At 43.5% G+C, this 18647-nt stretch overlaps 1 protein-coding gene across 1 annotated transcript in view; it reads left to right on the top strand.

Annotated features, from left to right (window-relative positions):
- The window catches only part of TRPC7 (transient receptor potential cation channel subfamily C member 7), a 184614-nt gene that overhangs the window by 97877 nt on the left and 68090 nt on the right, over nucleotides 1-18647 (top strand). Inside the window, exon 4 of the mRNA XM_064279703.1 lies at nucleotides 12349-12513. Within this exon, the coding sequence (XP_064135773.1) occupies nucleotides 12349-12513 (165 nt within the window). The remainder of the gene's footprint in view (nucleotides 1-12348; nucleotides 12514-18647) is intronic.

The raw sequence follows: 18647 nt of genomic DNA, 5'->3' as shown, positions 1-18647 counted from the left end.
CTTTTTTATTGAAACAAGCACACTAAGTTCTCCAGGAATGTCTAACTCTACAAACAGCATGGCCACCCAACACTCTCTGCTCAGCAAAGGGAAGAGGAAAAAGAACTAGGTAGACAGCCTATCAACCCTAAAGTGGGGCTAGAAGAAGTGGTAATAGGAACAGCAGCAGCAGTAATGCCAATGCCCACCTTAAATACTAAATACAAGGTCATGTACAGAGCACCCAACACATATGTTCCTCTCGCATGGATCATGAAGCTCAGAGCAATGAAGTGACTCTCCCAGGGGTTACATAGGTAGGAAATGGCAGATCTAGGATTTGAACCTGGGTTGTCCAACCTCAGAGCCTGTCCTAAGTGCTAACTCTGCTATCTGCTAGCACAGAGACGAATGGTTTAAATGGTAGGTTATCAATGGAGGCAAAGCAACTGGCTGCACGAGGGATGTACAGCGGATAATAGTAGGTCTCGCAGATAAAGAAGGACCCAGGAGAGAGCTGATGGTCCACATTCAATAAGCATTCAGTGTTCATTCATTCATGCATCATGGAGGTCCAGCTCAGGAATTGGGAGGGTGTTCCTGTTAAGCCCCACTCCACTTCCAGAGTCAAAAAGCTGAGAGCTCCAGTAGACAAGGACTGTAACTGCTCTCTGTATCCTCACTGCTGAGCAGAGCCTGGTGAGAGGGAGCACTGAGGAAAGCTTTGTGAGTGAATGAATCAACAAACCAACAAACTAAACTAGTATACAAACTGACCTTTATATTTCTCTGTTTTCCTCCCCTTTCATAACCTGAGAGCTTTGCCAAGATTAAATGGAAGGGAAGAGCATTAGCACCACTGAACCCAATCCTATAAAATGCCCCAGATAGGAAATAATACCACACAATTATTCTAATTCAGGATCAAATGCCTACACTGAGTGTAGCCACTTGATGATTGCTGCCATGTCTGTCTCCCCTTGCCTATGTAGACAGAGACAAGAAGAAAAGACTTCTGTAAGCAAATGGTGGCAATGAGCTAAGTGGAAAATCTTGACCACTGTCACATCGGACATCAGTGAGGCCTTTGATGGTTTATCTGTAGAAAGGAAAGTCATTTTCTCTATAAGCATTGGATTTTATGAAATTTCTCTTCAGCTAAGTTATTCTTAAGCTTATCAAATCATTCATTGCCACATCTCATTACTGTGTAAATGAGGCCTAGAGTTAGAAAAATCTGTTTACGGAAAATGGAAATCACATAGCCTCAAAACCTCTGAGCTCAAATATAACCCTCTTCCCCTTTCCCTAAAAAGGGAAAAATGCAGGACTTAACAGCTTTTAAGATGGGAGACTGGAAGGACATTAAGGGAAGCAAAAGCACTTTCTGTAGATTCAGTAACCCACACTGTTTCTGCCTGATGGAGGACTACATGACTGGTAGAGAGGTGAATACTGATGCGTATTTTGAGTAGACTTGATGGTGACCATGACTATCCTAGCCCATTTTGAGCTAACTGCCTGGATAAATTAAGCTGCACCTTTAGTGGAGGATAAAGAGGAAGGGGTTGGATAAAGAAGGGGTGGCCTAACCCAGCTGGTGGGTGAGTGTGGCTATGTGGACCTTTCCAAAGGTACCAGCACTTCAGGAAAATGTCTGCTGAAACAATGAGGAGGTCAGCAATAAAGAAGGGGGAGGGGAGGGTGGAGCTGAAGGGACTGGGATGAAGAGAGAAATAGGTGGAAGGGGTAGAATGGGATAGGAAAGGGTAGGTGTGGACTTATCTTTATTTATCCAATATGTTATATAGTGCTCGCTATTTGACAGGTACTGTTCTAAGCCCTTTGTAAATATTAACTTACTTAACCCTCACTACTAGCCTTATTTTACAGAAGAGGAAAGCCAAGCATGGAAGAGTCAAACACTGACCTCATGTATAGGGCCAAAAAGTGGCAAGGCCGGTACTGGAATCTAGCGATCTTGCCCCAGTCCACACGCTTAACCATCCACCATCAGAAAAGTATTACACCTTGCTATAATAAGAGCATCTGGCTCATGGGTGTTAGCATCTCATAAAACGGCCCTAAAAATACTCAAGAATTAGGTTTGTTTGTTTGTTTAATGTTTATAGATCTCCAACAATTATCTATTCTGAAAACTTCAGCCTTTTCCTTATGGATGAATATAAAGCAGGGGAAAGAGTGAAGGAGATGGCTCTCCTGTGAGCTATAATAAAAAAAAAAAAAAAGTAGCTCACTAAATGAGTAACTTCTTTTGTAAGGATCAGCACAAAGCTCGTTTCTATGAGGCAGAGGTTAAAGATGTCCCAAATGTCCAACTTTTCCAAGCTACTATACCACTCCATCATCTCTAACATTAGCTAATCCCTCCCCGCTTTGTACTCTCCCTCCCATCTTTAGGTTCCCTAATTCACTGCAGCGTCTCAGAGAACTCATAAACTTTATAAAGGAAATGGCTCAAGCAGTTGCGGAAGCTGGCAAGTCCCAAATTCGTGGGTCAGGCATAGACGTCTCTCTGGCCCTCAGTCTCTGCCCAGAGGCGCTCGCTTTCTCGCTCCGTGGGCCAGGCAGCCCACTGCACCTTTTCCTGTGGGCCTCTCCTGCTGGTCTCTCCTTCCTTGGTGGTGGTAGGTTCTTTTCACTGCTCTGGAATTTGCTCTCTTTTGAGGCAAAACTCACCAATCCCCTTGGTGGGCCACAACTTCTCATTTGCACAGTCCGACCAAATCACCTGGGTGGGAGTTACAAGATCATGGTGGAAAAAGGCCATATTATGTAATTCATTGCAATGCAGGCCACCTCCTCGCTTTTCTAGCCATGGTTCTTTCATATTTGGAGGATAACTTCCCCCTCCCAATCATTTTAACAGACCAAAACAATCATTAACAATTAGTTCTTCAATAAGGCAAAGAGTCCAAAGGGTGAGCTTACTCAGGTACCAGACATTCAGGTCTGCTGCCGGTTTCCATCTGATCTGGTCAGGTTCTCCAAAAGTCATCTTGTCTTCTGGCTTTCTGGCCTCTCAAAATTCAACTGAGAGAGGATTCCCTTGCTCTGAGTCTCTCTTGAGGTATCAGCATAGTGGCAAGTTTCTCCTGTTGCATAACCCATTTATTCATTCATTTACCTTTGCCTATTATTTCTCGTTCTTTCCATCTGTCATTTATTTTTTCCCAAACTTTTCCACCTTGGGAAGGAACATAAGGTTCAGCTGGCTGTGCTAGTCCAGATTGCTGGTAGCAAGACCAGTCTAGCAACTGCTTCCTGCTCAGTCCACTCCCATTCATGCTGGGGAGGGTTACGTAGGTACAACACTAGTGGGCTATCTCGCCCACTAGGCAATTCCCCAGTATTCACTGTCCACCCCAATTTTGCCAGAGAGGGGAAGGTACAATGCATTCCATCAGGCCCTGGGGAATTCTGGCATACGTGTTCAAGGCTATAGTTGCAGTATCTTGCTTAAGGATTACCCCTGCTTCTGGTACCCACAGCAGAATCCCTGGTCCTGGCAGTAGCCAGCAGGAAAAAAGCAATTTTAGGTGATGTGGGGAAGAACTATACAGTGACACCAGCATCCCCCCCCACCCCCTCTTCCCCAGATCCCACAGAGAAGCGTAGGAATCTGTCCAGTGGTGATCCTCCCCTTGTACCCCTCATGTTGTGTGAGCACACACCCATGAAGGCCTATGAGCCAGCCCTTCATGCCTTTATCTCCCCGCATTTTAGATAACAAATATTTCAATTGCCCATTCCAGTTCTCTTATCAAACTATTACTCTAAGGGTGGTATTCAGCAAGGTATGTCCATTTAATATGTTTCTTGGCCCACTGCTGCACCCTGTGGGCTGTAAAGTGTGTTCCTTGGTAGCCCAAATTGGTACAGTATCTTTTGTTCAAATTCCTTAATGGTATTTTTGGCATTTGCATCTGACATGGGATATGCAAAGCCCAGTCCAGAGTAGGTATCTATTCCTGTGAATTGTAGCCACCTGGTGCCACCAGCACCTTTGGTCCCATATAATCAACTTGCCAGCTATGTGCAGGGCCTTCCCCCTGGGGAATCTGGCCCCATAGCCATCTACAACCTCTGTCTTTCTTGCTGGCAGACAGAGTAGTCCTTATTGGCGTTTAGTGCCTCAGAAGGTGCAAGGGGAATGTATCTAGATTCAGCCCACCTCTGGATTTCTGCAGCACCCCCACGTCTGCTTATTTCATAGACCCAATTGGCCACCTCAAGTGAGTGTACCAACAGGTCCACTTGCTGACTCCAATGGCCTTCTGATCCAGGAAGAGGGTTTTTCTCATGGGCACTGACATGTCCTATTCTGATGTGCCCTCTAAGTTTCCAAAGTGCTTACCATAGGTCCATGCCTCATACAGGTGTCCCCTTCCTTGGTGTCCCCTTAATAGTCCAATCTTCCATCACCCACTTGCCTGACCACATAGCCAGGCTGTTAGCCATCGCTCATGAATCTGCAAAAATCCAAATATACGGGCTCTCACCATTGTGCAATTCTTCCATCACAGCTAGGAAGACAGCACTGAGTTCAACCCATTGAGCTGACCTGTTCTTACCTTCTACAACCAGAGTCTTTCCATCTGCTGGTCTTAATGCGGCAGCTTTCCATATCACATGTTGTCCATGTACCCTGGAACTGCCCTCCGTGAACCAAGCAGCTTCTGCTGCTCTGCAAAAAATTCTTCATAGGGTACTTTTCATGTAGCAATGGGCTCTGGCAGCTTCTCAAGTGGTTCCAGGGTAGGACCTATGGGAAAAGAGGCTACCTGCTCATGGATAAGGTGGGTGCCTCCCTGCATTCCTTCAGTAGCTTGTTCTTGTATGAACCATTTCCATTTTATTATTGAAATATTTTGGGCACCACCTTCCTTATTAGAGTGTTTTTCTGACATCACCCAAGATATTACAGGTATTTCAGGTCTCATGATGATTTTATGTCTTTCTATCACTCAGGCAGTCTCAGTCAATGCCCAACAGAAGGCAAGTAATTGCCTTTTAAATGACATGTATTGTGCTGCAGCATCTGGAAACTTTCTACTCCAGAATCCCAGTGGTCACCGTAGGGCTGCATTCTCTGGTTTTTGCCATAAGCTCCAGTCTGCATAAGCACAGGAGGCAGACACCTCCAAAATCATATCCGACTGTGGATCATAAAAGTGAAACTGCTTCTCATAATTTAGACATTACTTGCTGTTGCTCTGGCCCTGTCTTAGTCATCTAGTACGGCTATAACAGAAATACCACAAGTGGATGCCTTTAACAAAGAGAAACTTATTCTCTCACAGTCTAGTAGGCTACAAGTCCAAATTCAGGGTGTCAGCTCCAGGGAAAGGCTTTCTCTGTCAGCTCTGGAGGAAGGTCCATGTCATCAACGCTTCCTTGGCCTAGGAGCTTCTCTGTGCAGGAACCCCAAGTCCAAAGGGTGTGCTTTGCTCCTGGTGCTTCTTTCTTGGTGGTATGAAGTTCCCATGTCTCTCTGCTTGCTTCTCTCTTTTATATCTCAAAAGAAACTGGCTTAAGACACCATCTAATCTTGTAGATCTCATCAGTATAACTGCCCCTAATCCATCTCATTACATGATAGTGGTAGGATTTACAACACATAGGGAAATCACATCAGATGACAAAATGGTGGACAATCATGTAATACAGGGAATCATGACCTACCCAAGTTGACAGATATCTTGGGGGGACATAATTCAATCCATGACACCCCCATTCAAATGCAGTTTTCTTCCAAGTGGTTTTATGGATGGGGGCCAGCAATATTCCCATAAGTGGAATATACATTCTCCAAAATCTAAATAAACCAACCAAATATTAGGCCTCCTGCTTAGTCTTGGGGGTAGGTAGTGACAACAACTTATTCTTAGTTGCCTGCAGAATGTCGCTAGTGGCCCCTGCCAAGTTATTTCCAAGAATTTCACTGTTTGGGAAGCGCCTTGGATTTTTCCTGGATTTATTAACCAGCTTCTGTTGGTCATGTGGGCCACCACTGTACTCAAATCCACCTAGCTTGTTCTTCAGTGTTTGATATTAACATAATATCATCAATGTAATGTATCATTACACTTGAGATCTGCACCAAGTCCAAGTCTCTTCTAACCAAGCCATGACAGTAAGCTGGCAAATTCAGGTAACCCTGTGGCAATGTATTCATGGTAAGTTTAGATCCTTCCCATGTGAAAACGAACTGTGGCTGGCTCTTTTCCAAGACTGCTATGGAGAAAAAAGCATTTGCAAGATCACTCAGTCTCCTTTAGCTTGCTGTATTTTCTGTACCGTTGATACCATGTCTGGAACAGCTGAACCCACAGGTGACACTACTTTATTTAGGCCTCAGTAGTCTACTGTCAGCTTCCATGAGCCATCTGCCTTTTTCACAGGCCATATAGGGTCGCTATGAGTCAGTATTGCCTTGAGGGCAATGGGTTTGGTTTTTGTTTTCTGGTTTTTTGACAGGGCTATTATACAGAGAATTTGTTTGGCAACAATACTCAGGCCTTTAACATGTCTTTAACCAAGGCAGTGATCTCTTCTTTTCCATCAGGTATCCTATACTATTTCAAATTAAAAACTGAGTGGTTTTGGGCAATTCTAATGGTTCCCATTTAGCATGTCTGATCAACACCGGCCTAAAGGCAGACTCACACGCCTTCAGTTTTACAATATCAGGTAGAGGGAGTGTTCCCCAATTAGACATAATATCCATACCAATAATACCTTCAGGTAATGGAGATGCAACTACTTCATCATACAAGATTTGTTTAAATCTTCCAACTTCTCATCCAAACTTTTGCCTTAGTCCTATCAACCACTGCATCCCCATACCCCTGCTCAGTCTAACCTTAGCCCCTTCAAGACATCATTGACAGGTTTCGGGATTACAGTACATTGAACTCCTGTGTCCAAGAGCCCCAGGAAGGTCTTTTCCATTCTGCAGCATTCAGAACTAAAGACACTGCTCCTATATTAGTCACTCTCACAATCCATTTTAGTAATGGTTTCTTGAGAAGCTGATGATACCGATCTACAAATTGAAATAACTCCTTTACACTATACCCCCTGGTTTCTACAGTTTCTTGGTTTTGCCCATTTCCTTCCCAGACTTTCTTCATGACCAACATTCATAGAGGAGCTTCCTGTTTTTCCAAACTGATTTTTCCTTTCTGGGTCAGCCCTGAGACTAGTGGTCTTCGCTCTGACTGCAATGGATCTGGGCTTGGGTTCAGTGCTAAACTCAGCCCCTACATTCTTTTCCCCCGCCATTGTAGCTATTATGGATAACAGAAAACAAGGAATTTTTATGTCTGGCAATTTCCTTATCATTCTGTAATTCCATATACATCTAATTAGGTAATTCCTAAATCCCATGAATAGCTTTTGCCTTGGGTAACTGACTGCAACATAACTGCTGCTGCAATCCACAGGTGTTTTTTTTATCCCATCCAGATACCAAAGGTTTCTCATTCTCCCATTTATCCCCTTTTTTCCAAAACCAGTGAGTGTGGGCTGTTGCAGCAAAACCCGCCATTCTGACACCAACTAAACAATTTCTTTTACAAGGATCAGCACAAAGCTGGTTTCTATGAGGTGAAGGTTAAAGATGTCCCAAATATCCAACTTTTCCAAGCTGCTGTACCACTCCACCATCTCGAACATCAACTACTCCCTCTCCTCTAAGTACTCTCCTCCCATCTTTGGGTTTCCTAATTAACTGCAATGTCTCACAGAACTCACGAACCTTATAAAGGAAATGGCTCACACAGTTGTAGAGACTGGCAAGACCCAAATCCATGGGTCAGACATAGAATTCTCCCTGGCTCTCAGTCTCCGCCCAAAAGCACTCAGCTTTCTCACTCCGTGGCCAGGAAGCCCACTGTACCATCTCCTGTGGGTCTTTCCTGCCAGTTTCTCCTTCCTTGGTGGTGGTGAGCTCTTCTCTCTGCTCTGGAATTGGCTCTCTTTTAAGGCAAAACTGACCAATCCCTTTGGTGAGCCACAATTATCTTATTTGCACAGTTCTGCCCAATTCACCTGGGTGGGAGTTAGAAGACCATGGCGAGACCTTTACACCACATTCACAGATGAATTAAAAGCAAACAGGAGCCAAAGTTTGCCTAGTATGCCCAAGAGTCCCCATATGCCAGAAGTATGTTCTCAGCTGCCAGCTGGGACTGGGAGCAAGAAGACATTTAGGTGAGATATAAGCACAAACTGTTTTGGGAACAAATGCCGCTATAAAAAACCCACTGCCATCGAGTCGATTCCGGCTCATAGCGACCCAATGGGGCAGAGTGGAACTGCCCCATAGAGTTTCCAAGGAGTGCCTGGTGGATTTGAACTGCTGACCTTTTGGTTAGCAGCTGTAGCACTTAACCACTATGCCACCAGGGTTTCCTATGCTGCTATATTAACCATGAAAGTTGGTGGAACTACAGCACCAGGATAGTTGGCTTGGAACAGATTCCAGAACCAGCAACCACATGTACTATGGTCCCTCATGACCCTCAGATCCTGCTTCCCTGTCTGGCTCCCCACCACTCTCCTTTTCTATTACAGAGAATTCTATCTCAAGCCCCCTCCTATCTCTCCTTGCAGTTTAGCTTCTCTTAGCACTCTCCTCCACCTAGTTTGCTGGACAGACCATCCCAATTATGGATATGGTTTGATTTCTTTTCTCCTAAGAGGCTGCTCAGCCCCACGCCAACACAACAGAGTCTCAGCTCCAGCCCATTACAAACTCCCTGCTATGTAGTGTTCAAGTCATGTCATTGGGAAAACGAAGGTAATCACATCCATTCTTTCCTTGAATAACTTTCCTAAAAGTGTGCCACGTTCTGGGGATCCAGGATAGTTTGGAGCAGAAACGCCCTGGGCAAAACTCTTGGTGACAACTGTCCTTTGATCATTCCATCATTTTGTGAGAGAGATGCCAAAGAAGGCAAGCCCAAAACAACACTGATATCCTGAGTTCCATTCTATTCTAAACATGGGCTTTTCTCCCATAGGTTCTTCTTTGACCCTGCTTTAGAAAATCCTCCCGTGCCAAGTTCTTCCTGCCTTTCTTCCCTGACTGTGTGCCCTTTTGGTTAGAGTTTTCTTTGTGTCCTGTTGGTGTGCCTCATTTACTACTCTCATCTTCCTTGGGTCAGGAATGATATTTTTCTGTGCTTCAAAAGCAGAGTGGAAAAAATCCTTTGATACATACTGAACTATATATCACAAAGTTGTCTTTGAAGGCTTGCCACAACTACAAAAAAGTACCCGTATTGAAGTAAACACCTATTTGGATTTCTTTAATACATACTTCTGAGTCCTGGTGGTTAAGCACTCAGCTGCTAACCAAAAGGCCAGTAGTTCAAACTCACAAGCTGCTCCGCAGGAGAAAGATGTGGCAGTCTACTTCCATAATGATCGCAGCCTTGGAAACCCTACGGGGCAATTCTACTCTGTCCTGTAGGGTCATTATGAGTCAGAATCAACAAGATGGCAATGGGTTTGATTTTTTGGAATACACACTACTACTAGCTACTTCTGAAAGCATTGTATTATAAAGTCTGTATACAAATGGTGGTGCAGTGGTTAAGAGCTTGGCTGCTAACCAAAAGGCCAGCAGTTTGAACCTACTAGCCGCTCCCTGGAAACCCTATGGGGCAGTTCTACTCTGTCCTATGTGGTCACTACAAGTCAGAATCAACTTGACAGCATCAGCTTTGTTTTTGGTTTATGTACAAATAAGTAGCATATTTGAAGCTAGGTTGCTTTTATTATGCAGGAATAGCTACAGCTGTGGGAATTAAGCAGCTATGCCAACTTTTTTTTTTTTTTTTTTTTTTACGTTTCCTGTAAAAAAAATTCGCATTGCGCACTTGTGAAAATACATCAAGTGGGGAGAGCATGGCCAGCAAACAAATGTAGAAGGCACACATTATTTGCATAAAAGCATGGTACTTGGAGGAGGACAAAGACCAAAGAGAGCCACCCTTGTTTTAGTCAGAACCATTGTCTTGCTCTGAGGGAGGCAAGGGAGAGTGGAAATGGTCCCCACTATGTTCTCCCTGAGAACTTCTTCCCCTCCGGAGGCTCTGCTGCTCAATCGGTTGTGCTGGCTCGTCCACAGGAGGCAGCAGAGGCAGCATGGGATGGGCTCTCCCCAGATAAAGACGAAGAGGGGGAATGGGACTGGAGTCCTTCCAAAAGCAGCCATAGTGCAGGGAGCTATTGGGTGAGCTGTGTGCTCATCTTCTGCTATTTCATGTGCATATGTCCCACCTTCTAAACAAACAGAGTTTCTCCAGAGCAGGGCCATTTTAGCACCCATAGAAGGCTAACTTGTTCAAAAACAAAACTAACCTAGACCCCTTCCCATATGGCATCCCACTCTAGGACCTGTGTGGTTTCTGAGAATTACTGAAACATTTGCATAATTTCCCTGCCACTGCTCCACTTAATGAAAGCCAGAAAGGGGCCAAGAAATCATAAAACCTGCTGGCCTGGGGGTTCCTCCCTGGGCTGATGAGTCTGTTGCTCTTACTCTCTGAGGAAAAGACCACGTGGTTATGAATCCAACAATGCTACAAAAAGCCTCATTTGCATCTAATGTTCAAGTAATAGTGTTGGGAAGGGCTGCAGGGCCAGATACACCTTTGATAGCATCCTCATAGATCACTTGGGTGTTACTGTGAGTTCCCAAAAATGAAACCAAGGACATGTTGCTGTCTGTGCTGAGAATTTTTAAAAACAACTCTACGTATATTGTTCTTGTAGTAAAAAGGGAATGTTTGCCATTTCCCAGGGATCACTGTACATGTCCCCTTAATACTCAATGAGGAAAGTGAGATAAAAATTGGCATCTTATCCTCCAGGGTAATCAGGTGAAAAGTCAGTCCCTATCTGCGTCTTGTCCATGGGTCCTATCAACACCCCTGTGGCAAACGGGTACCCTGAGCAGGGTTACCAAAAGAAATAATGGTTTCTCATGTGACAGAAGAAAAAAATAAGCTAATGAGTATAATTTTCTCAAATTTAAATTTTATTCTCCTAAATTTTAAATATTGCCTATTATCAGTTTCTCTTGGCCAGGATGCTGAGTCAACTAACAAATGACAAGTAACAACAAATATTTTCAGAAAAAGGAGGTTTTGGTTGCAGCAACTTAAGCCCACTTGCTGAATGAAGCAGAGAGAAGAGAATTCTGTATATGAATATAGAGGTGGACCATGCCATGGACAGAGTAGAGATGGGTCCCAGAAAGGGTCAGGCACTATCTCAGCTCTCAGCCTATCTCTTCATTCTTCTTTCTCTCTTTTTAACTGGCTTATTTTGCTACTTAGTCCACATGGTAGAAGATAACTGCCCAGATCTCCCAAGTTTAGATGCTAATTTCCTACTAAATAAAGAGACTGGCTCTCTCAATCCCAGCCCCAAATACCCAGGAGAGAAAACCTCACTGGCCCAATTAATGTCAAGGTTTCATTCCTAGTCCAGTAAGCCATATCCAGGGGGCCAGGTCACCCAATACAAATATGGCCACCAGGGGCCCATCTTGCCCACCTTGTGACCTATGCATTAGGGCAAGGCAGTTCTAAGAGGTGGAGGTGGTAGCAAGATGGCTACACACCCAGAAGGGACTACATGGGAGACACAGTGTGTCAGTGCTCCATCATCTCACAAAAAGCTCTGTGGATTCAAGTTGAACACTACCGAAATCCAGTGAGGAAATACAGAGGAGTTTTTGCAAGCCCTCTGGAAACATCCAAAGCATTTTTGTTAGACTACTAGGGAAAAAGAGAAAAACCTTTCTGCACTATCTCATTTAATCCTCCAAGATAATGTGATAGGCTCTATTTTGCAGTTGAGAACATTGGCCCTCAGAGAGGTTAAGTAGCTGGCCCAAGGTCCCCCAGCTAATAAATGATAGAAAAAAATTCAAACCAATGTCTAACTCCAAAACCCCACCAATGCTCCATCCATGCTCTGTGCTACCTCCCAAATGAACCCTGCCCAGAAATAAGTTCCCTCTGATCAACCAAAGAGCCTAGATTGGAGACAAGCCTCTACCCAGAAGCTGGCTGCCATTTTCTCTGGCCTGAGACTTCCCTGGGTCCTCAGTTTATCAAGCACTGATACAGCTGGCCTCAGCATCCCCAAGTCAGAAGGGCCCAGTAGGTACCTGACCCAGCTGCACAGTTCTAACACTCAGGCCACCACCCCCCGCCCACTCTAGGTGGAACAGTTCAACCCCAAGCCACTTGTAGGTCATATACTGTTCGAGTGCTACCGATGCCATTTTCCTGTTTGCGTTTTGTTTTTGTTTTGTTTTTACAGTTCGTTGCTCATCCTAACTGTCAGCAGCAATTGCTTACCATGTGGTATGAAAATCTCTCAGGCTTACGTCAACAGTCTATGGCTGTGAAATTCCTGGCTGTCTTTGGAGTCTCCATAGGCCTCCCTTTTCTCGCCATAGCCTATTGGATTGCTCCGTGCAGCAAGGTACAGACTGCTTAAGGCGCATGTCGTTTGCGGTTATTTCTTCTCTCGTCTTAGCATGACCCAAAGTCATTTTTGTTCAGATTAGTAGCTGATCTTTTCTCACATTTAAAGAAAATACCCCTGAAATACCTATCACTAAGTGGAAACCACGTAAGAAGGAAAATGCTCAGACCCTATTTTCTTTTATAATCGGCATTAAAAAAGAGATGAGATGGAATAGGAAATTTTAAACATGTAAGGCATTATCTGAAAGGACCAATAATAGAATAGAGGGGGAATAAAGGCACTCTTCCCTTTTAATTATATAAATATCCTAAACACTTCCTCCAAACCCATAGTAATAATAATTACAATGATGATAGTAATAATAGCCAACATTTGAGTACTTTCTCTTCGCCAAGCCCTTTTCATCAAATATTCACTTCAGTCCCTCAATTGCCTTATGACATATATGCTTAATGACAGGCTCAGAGAAGATAAGGAACTAGTAGTAGGTGGTAAACCTGAGAATCAATTGTGCTCATGCTGGGCCACTGCAGACCCATCTCACCATCTTCCTAGTTTGCCTGGCATCCTTGACAGGTTCTGGCCCACATGGATAGCAAATTAGGCTACAAGGAGGAGAAAGGAAAAGCAAAGAGGGAGAACTCAAAAGGATGCAGGACCTAGTTCTTTCCTCACAAGGAAGGGGGAGTAGCTGGTGCCCGCTGGTAACAGAAGGAGTGGAACCCACATGCCAGCTGCTTCACCATCCCCACAGCCCAGCCATTTAGGCAAAAGCCACAGAAAGCACCAGCAGTCACTCCAGCTTCAGGCAAGTGAGCACCTATAAGACCAAACCATGCAGACATTTTAAAATATGTTTCATGGGTTTAAGATTGTCAATTAAAGGTTCCAAAGCTGCATTTACCTAGTGATATATTGAAAAAGGAATTAAGCTTAGGTAATCAATATTCAGTGGAAGAAATATGACTACAGGGAGATTAGTTCCACAGGGAATTTGATCAGCTGATGCAGTTAATAAAAGCGTCATCAGTGAACCTACCCTCTTGTCAACTCCACTAAGAGGGAACTCATGCTAGAATGATGAGCCCTCAAACCTAGGGCAGGTGATGAGGCCACCTAACCAGGCAAGCAATAAACTGACTGACTCAGAGGAGGAGTGTCATAGGGAAAGCTCAGGACTCAAACGCCTTCCCTATAGAATGGTATTAAAAACAGAAGCCCTTAGGCTGAATATTTGGATTGTTCAACCTTACCTTTACTGAGTAGCATGTTTCTATGACAGTCTATCTTGCCATGGAATTTTAAATCACAATTCCTCAAATGATACATATGTAGGTGAAGGCAATTTTTTTCTGTCCTTCATTATGAGCTGAAAAAAGCATAAAAAAGCATAGTGAGTAAAAAAAACTATCCAGATTTAAAGCTGGGTTGGAGCTGGTCACTGGTTTTAGGTATCTATTATCCAGTCAATACTGCAAATTAGATCATTACCCAGAGCTCAATGGATAGGGAAGCTCACCTCCACTTTTTCTGAGCTCCAAATTAATTCTAGGCTGTTCACCCATTAAAACAACAACTTGGTGGAGAATATGCTACCAATCCTCAGTTTTGCTGTAAAACTAAATGCAACAGCTTCAGGAATATGGGACTAGCCAACACCAGTAAATTGTCCTGGTTTGCCTCTGACTGCCTGGTAACACAGGAAAAGATGTAGAGATTTTATGCCAGACACTGAGTAACTTTTTTTAGTTTTTGGTAGGTCTGAAAAGAAGAATCTTGACCAATGCCACACAGATGTAATTTTTTAAAAAAATTCTTTTTTAAGGAAATTCTGGGCTTTATTGGGTCTACAGGAGCTACTGCCTCCATGGGACATAGGGATCACACCTACAGCAATCTTCTGGAACATTCTAACAGAAACAGTTGCAGGAGGCATTGATCCCATGGCTAGGACTTCCTTTCGTCTGTTCAGGTACACGTCTGAGATTCCAACAAGACTAAAAAGTAAAGCAGTGATGATAAACAGGAGCTGATTATTAAGCCACTTGTATCTCTGCACTTTCTGGGCTCCAAGTCTGAGCTTGACGCAGTGGAGGAAGCACTGATAGCTCAGTGACAACTCTTCGTCTGTGGCATGAGAAGACTTCTGGTGGCTCCCTCATTAAAGAGCTTGTCAAACTTGCTCTGAGGCAGCCAAAGGACAGATAAAACAGTCAAGGTATTTTTAGTCTTTCCTGTCGTCATTTAGAAAGAAATCTTTTCAAGTTTGGCAGAGAATTACTGGGGATTACAGAGGGGTCAAATGTGCCATGTGAAGAAACCAGCCCTCTCTAAGGGCTCCTGATACCCAGAATACAGTGTCCTCCCAATAAGAGTGGCATAGTGAGAGATCTGTTAATGTGCTAGTATCCCTCTTGCCACAGAGCCCACTGCCTTTATATCTGTTTAGTAACTCCATGAAAATGCAAACATCATTCCAATGATTTCATGTTCTAACGACATACTCCCCTCAAAAAAAAGAAAAATTAGATCTTGATATTCTTTTAATAAATGTATTCATAAAATGTCACTGCTAAACAGTATCAACTGGCTAATGTCCATCAATATCTGGCAGATGTTGAGATTTCTGTTCCCAACCTAATGGTGCATTTACTTCCTAGCAGTTGCTGTCCCAATTCTAGGACTATTAAAAAAAATTACTCAACTAACCTGCCAAAATGACCTCATCAGTTCCTTCCTACTGAATTCCCAAGGCTGTCAATTCTATCTTCACACTCTTTTAACTTTTGAGGATCCCTAAGAAAGACAGTTAAATAAGGATATTATAAGGTTAAGGGTGTCAACAGAAGCTCAGCTTACTAACATTGTTTCTGAAGGTAAACATGTCACAGGTGTGTACATATGGTAATAACTGTAGGCCAGGAGCATGGAACAGGTTTGTCAGGGTCAATAAGAACAGGAATTTTGTTTCTCATTTCTCCTTGTCTTCACCAACATGGTTGAGGTCAGCCAGCCCCCTGGGAGGCCAGTGAGTTCTTATCTGCATGGATGCTCTCAGTTAGGTCTTTTCCTAGAGAGTTCTTTATCCTCTCTAAGAGGGCTCCAATGGCAAAGTTCCTTTAACGGCTGATTAAGCTGTTTTCCATTCTTTGCTATTCCATTCTAATTCATTATTTAGACTGTTTGCCTGTGAAAATGTAAGAGCTGAAAAAATAACTGTCCCCCTCAAGGGTTCAAATGGTGTCTCCACAGCAGGTGGACTGGGACAGAAGTCAACATCATGAAAATGCTGAGGAACTGCACAAGCTCTAATTATAAAAGTATGAGAGGACAAGCTGACTTCCTCCATTACCTGTTAACCTTTCCTGTTTAATTATCCTTATAAATTAGTCCCAGGACTCAGGCAGGGAGAGCGGTAAACAACTTTAGAATCCTACCTGATGTCCTTGAAGTGTGCAATCTATCAGCCCTTACTGCCATGTAACTCTTACTTTGAAACTTATCAAAGTGTTAGTTGTCAACCCCTGCTTCCAAACAAAAACTAGTGACAAAGTAGTGACTCTGCAGCCTTTGAAGATCTCTGCTCTGCCTTGGCAAATCTGACATGGCTTAAAACAGGGATGCTCAAACCATGTGGTCCAGAGACCAACCAGGAGAGAACAGTGCCTCCAAAGACCTCTGTTTCCTTCACACCTGCCCTACCACAGACCTACACTAGATTAAAGAAAATCGTGATGCAATTTTTGAACCGCTGCCATGGAGGGGAAATCTGTACCAGAAAATAGAGCATTGGCGCTCTATGTTACAAATGTTTTTGCCTCCAAATCCAAGAGAAAAATCCAGCACCCATCACTCGGCTGGAGTAGGACTTAAGAGTGCAATAAAGCTGATTACTTTATACTTAGCCCAATCTGAGCCCTGCAACCCGCTCTCCCCATCTCTCCACCTACTTCCTTCCACAATTTTTAGCCTGTGTCGCTCCCCACTAGAAAATCAGCAACTCTGAGGGACCAACTCGTATAGCTTGTTTTATCTCCATCACCTCCAGTACCCAACACCATGTTGTTGCACATAATACCCTAAACGGGCTCATGGCATAAATACATAACTTTGTGAAATTGTGCAAACAGGCTTTTCAAAAGTCTGTAGAGTTTCTTTTAAGTTCCCCCTTAGGGGAATTTCCTGAGGCCCTGCCAGTGCCACCTACTGAGTACTTCCTATGTACCAGGCACTGTTCTAAGTGCTTTGTGTGTATTAAATAATTTATCCATTACATCAATGTTATGTGATAGGTACTATCTTTATTTCCATTTTTCAGATGAAGAAACTGAGAAACTGAAGAATTAAGTACCTTGGCAAAAATCTGTGGGGCCTTAACCACTGCACCTGCCACCTCTCTACATCAGCATTATAGCCCTCAGTGTTTAATAAGCCCTCATTAATGTGCTTCTTAATGGAAGCTAGAAAGGAGAAGTCAAAACCACCATATGACAAACTTTAGCTGTTTCTCTTTCATTAGGAACCCTGCATTCTAAATCCCACTATTACTCAGTACCTCTTCAGCTCTCAGGACAAAGTCACGATTCCAACTGTAATATGAAAACACCCTGATTTGAGATACCTAGTGAAGCCCTCCCGAAAAAGGGGCAGATTTTTGAGCCCTGTGTTAGATGTTTCAGATAAGAATTTAAAGGGGAGGCATACTTAGGAATCTAACATTCAAGAACCACTCTAGCCTTAAAAATGTGCTTGTTTCTCTTTGGAATATTTGATCCAAAGTTTGCCTCCATTCAGTTTTCTAACTTGTAAACTGAGCCCTTACTTGAGACCATGGCACCTAGAGGAAAGTGAGGATGGCATTTGGTGAAAGGGCCTCTGGTGGTGAATGACTGGAGGAGCTGGAAACATCCTCTGCATGATGTACTGCAGTCATGGCCATGGGGTGAGGAGACCCACAAGCCACCCAGTGAAGTTAGGTACTTACCTTCATAAGGCGCTTACACACAGAGGTGTGCCAACCAGTAAAGGCAGGCGCCCGCCCCTGACGACCTGTCAGTGCAGTGTGTTTGGAGCTAACTCTACTGAATTCTACTGAATTACTAAAGTGCTCTCACACTGATAGGTTTCTCAGAGTAAAAGAATAGAGCTCACAAAGTTTTGAGTGAGCTAGGGCTTAGTTACTTTAAGATTGGATTTCCTGATTATGTCCTCAGCTCCTCAGGTCAAATTAATAAGAGCTGCCTTAGCCAGTTGTGTACTCCAAACAGAGTGGGCCAAAGCATACATCTCCCAAAGCTCTCTCTTTTTACACCTAAACCTGTTACCTGAACCAGCTTTAATGATTCTCTACCTAAGAACTGCTGGCATATACTCATTGACTTTTCTCCTTTATTTTGCCTCACCTGGTAGCCTTGTGTAAAGAGGAAGTTACCCCCAAGAGCAATTTGCTTCAAAAATTATCTTTGTGAGTCAAATAGGGAATGTCACAAAAAAAAAAAAAAAGAAAGAAATAGGAAACCACTAAAATGATTTGCTCTCATTTGACCTTTATCAAAGTTTTACCAGCTACAAAGATGCTTTCAAGCCCAAAATAGGAAAGGAGCATCTATTACTAACCTCACTTTTCCTCCATATGACCTACATCAAGTGGGAGCTGAGCCCAGGGTAACCTTCCTGCAGGGCCTCATCAGAGCTTTTTTCTTAGGCTTTGCAGTAAATCTAACAATTTTTTACAGACTATCTTCTGTCAGAAGACACAAAAACTTAAAGGAGACAACAAAGAGAACATTAAATTCCTCAGACCAGGGCTTCTGGGGAATCCCAAGGCCAGCTTGGGTGCAACTGCATGCAGATTCCCATAACCAGGCTCCTCACCTGGGCCAGAAGATGAAGGGGTGTCCCCACATCCTTACCCAGGTGGTCACCAGAAAACTCTATGTAGATTAAATAAATAAATAAATAAATGTAGATACCGTGGGTAAAAGATCAGGAAGACTAACGAACAATCCCTTAAGACCCATGTCTATCTCAGTGTCTTCCATCTTTTTCCAATATTTCTGTGACACTTCAGGGAACCACCAGATTGGTATCCCTTGCTCTCTCCTCAGTGTCCTTTCTCCACACTACAA

This window comes from Loxodonta africana, chromosome 2, assembly GCF_030014295.1.
Source record: "Loxodonta africana isolate mLoxAfr1 chromosome 2, mLoxAfr1.hap2, whole genome shotgun sequence".
Taxonomy (NCBI): domain Eukaryota; kingdom Metazoa; phylum Chordata; class Mammalia; order Proboscidea; family Elephantidae; genus Loxodonta; species Loxodonta africana.
Note: the sequence above shows the minus strand (reverse complement) of the source record. Positions and strands in the feature narration are given on the sequence as shown.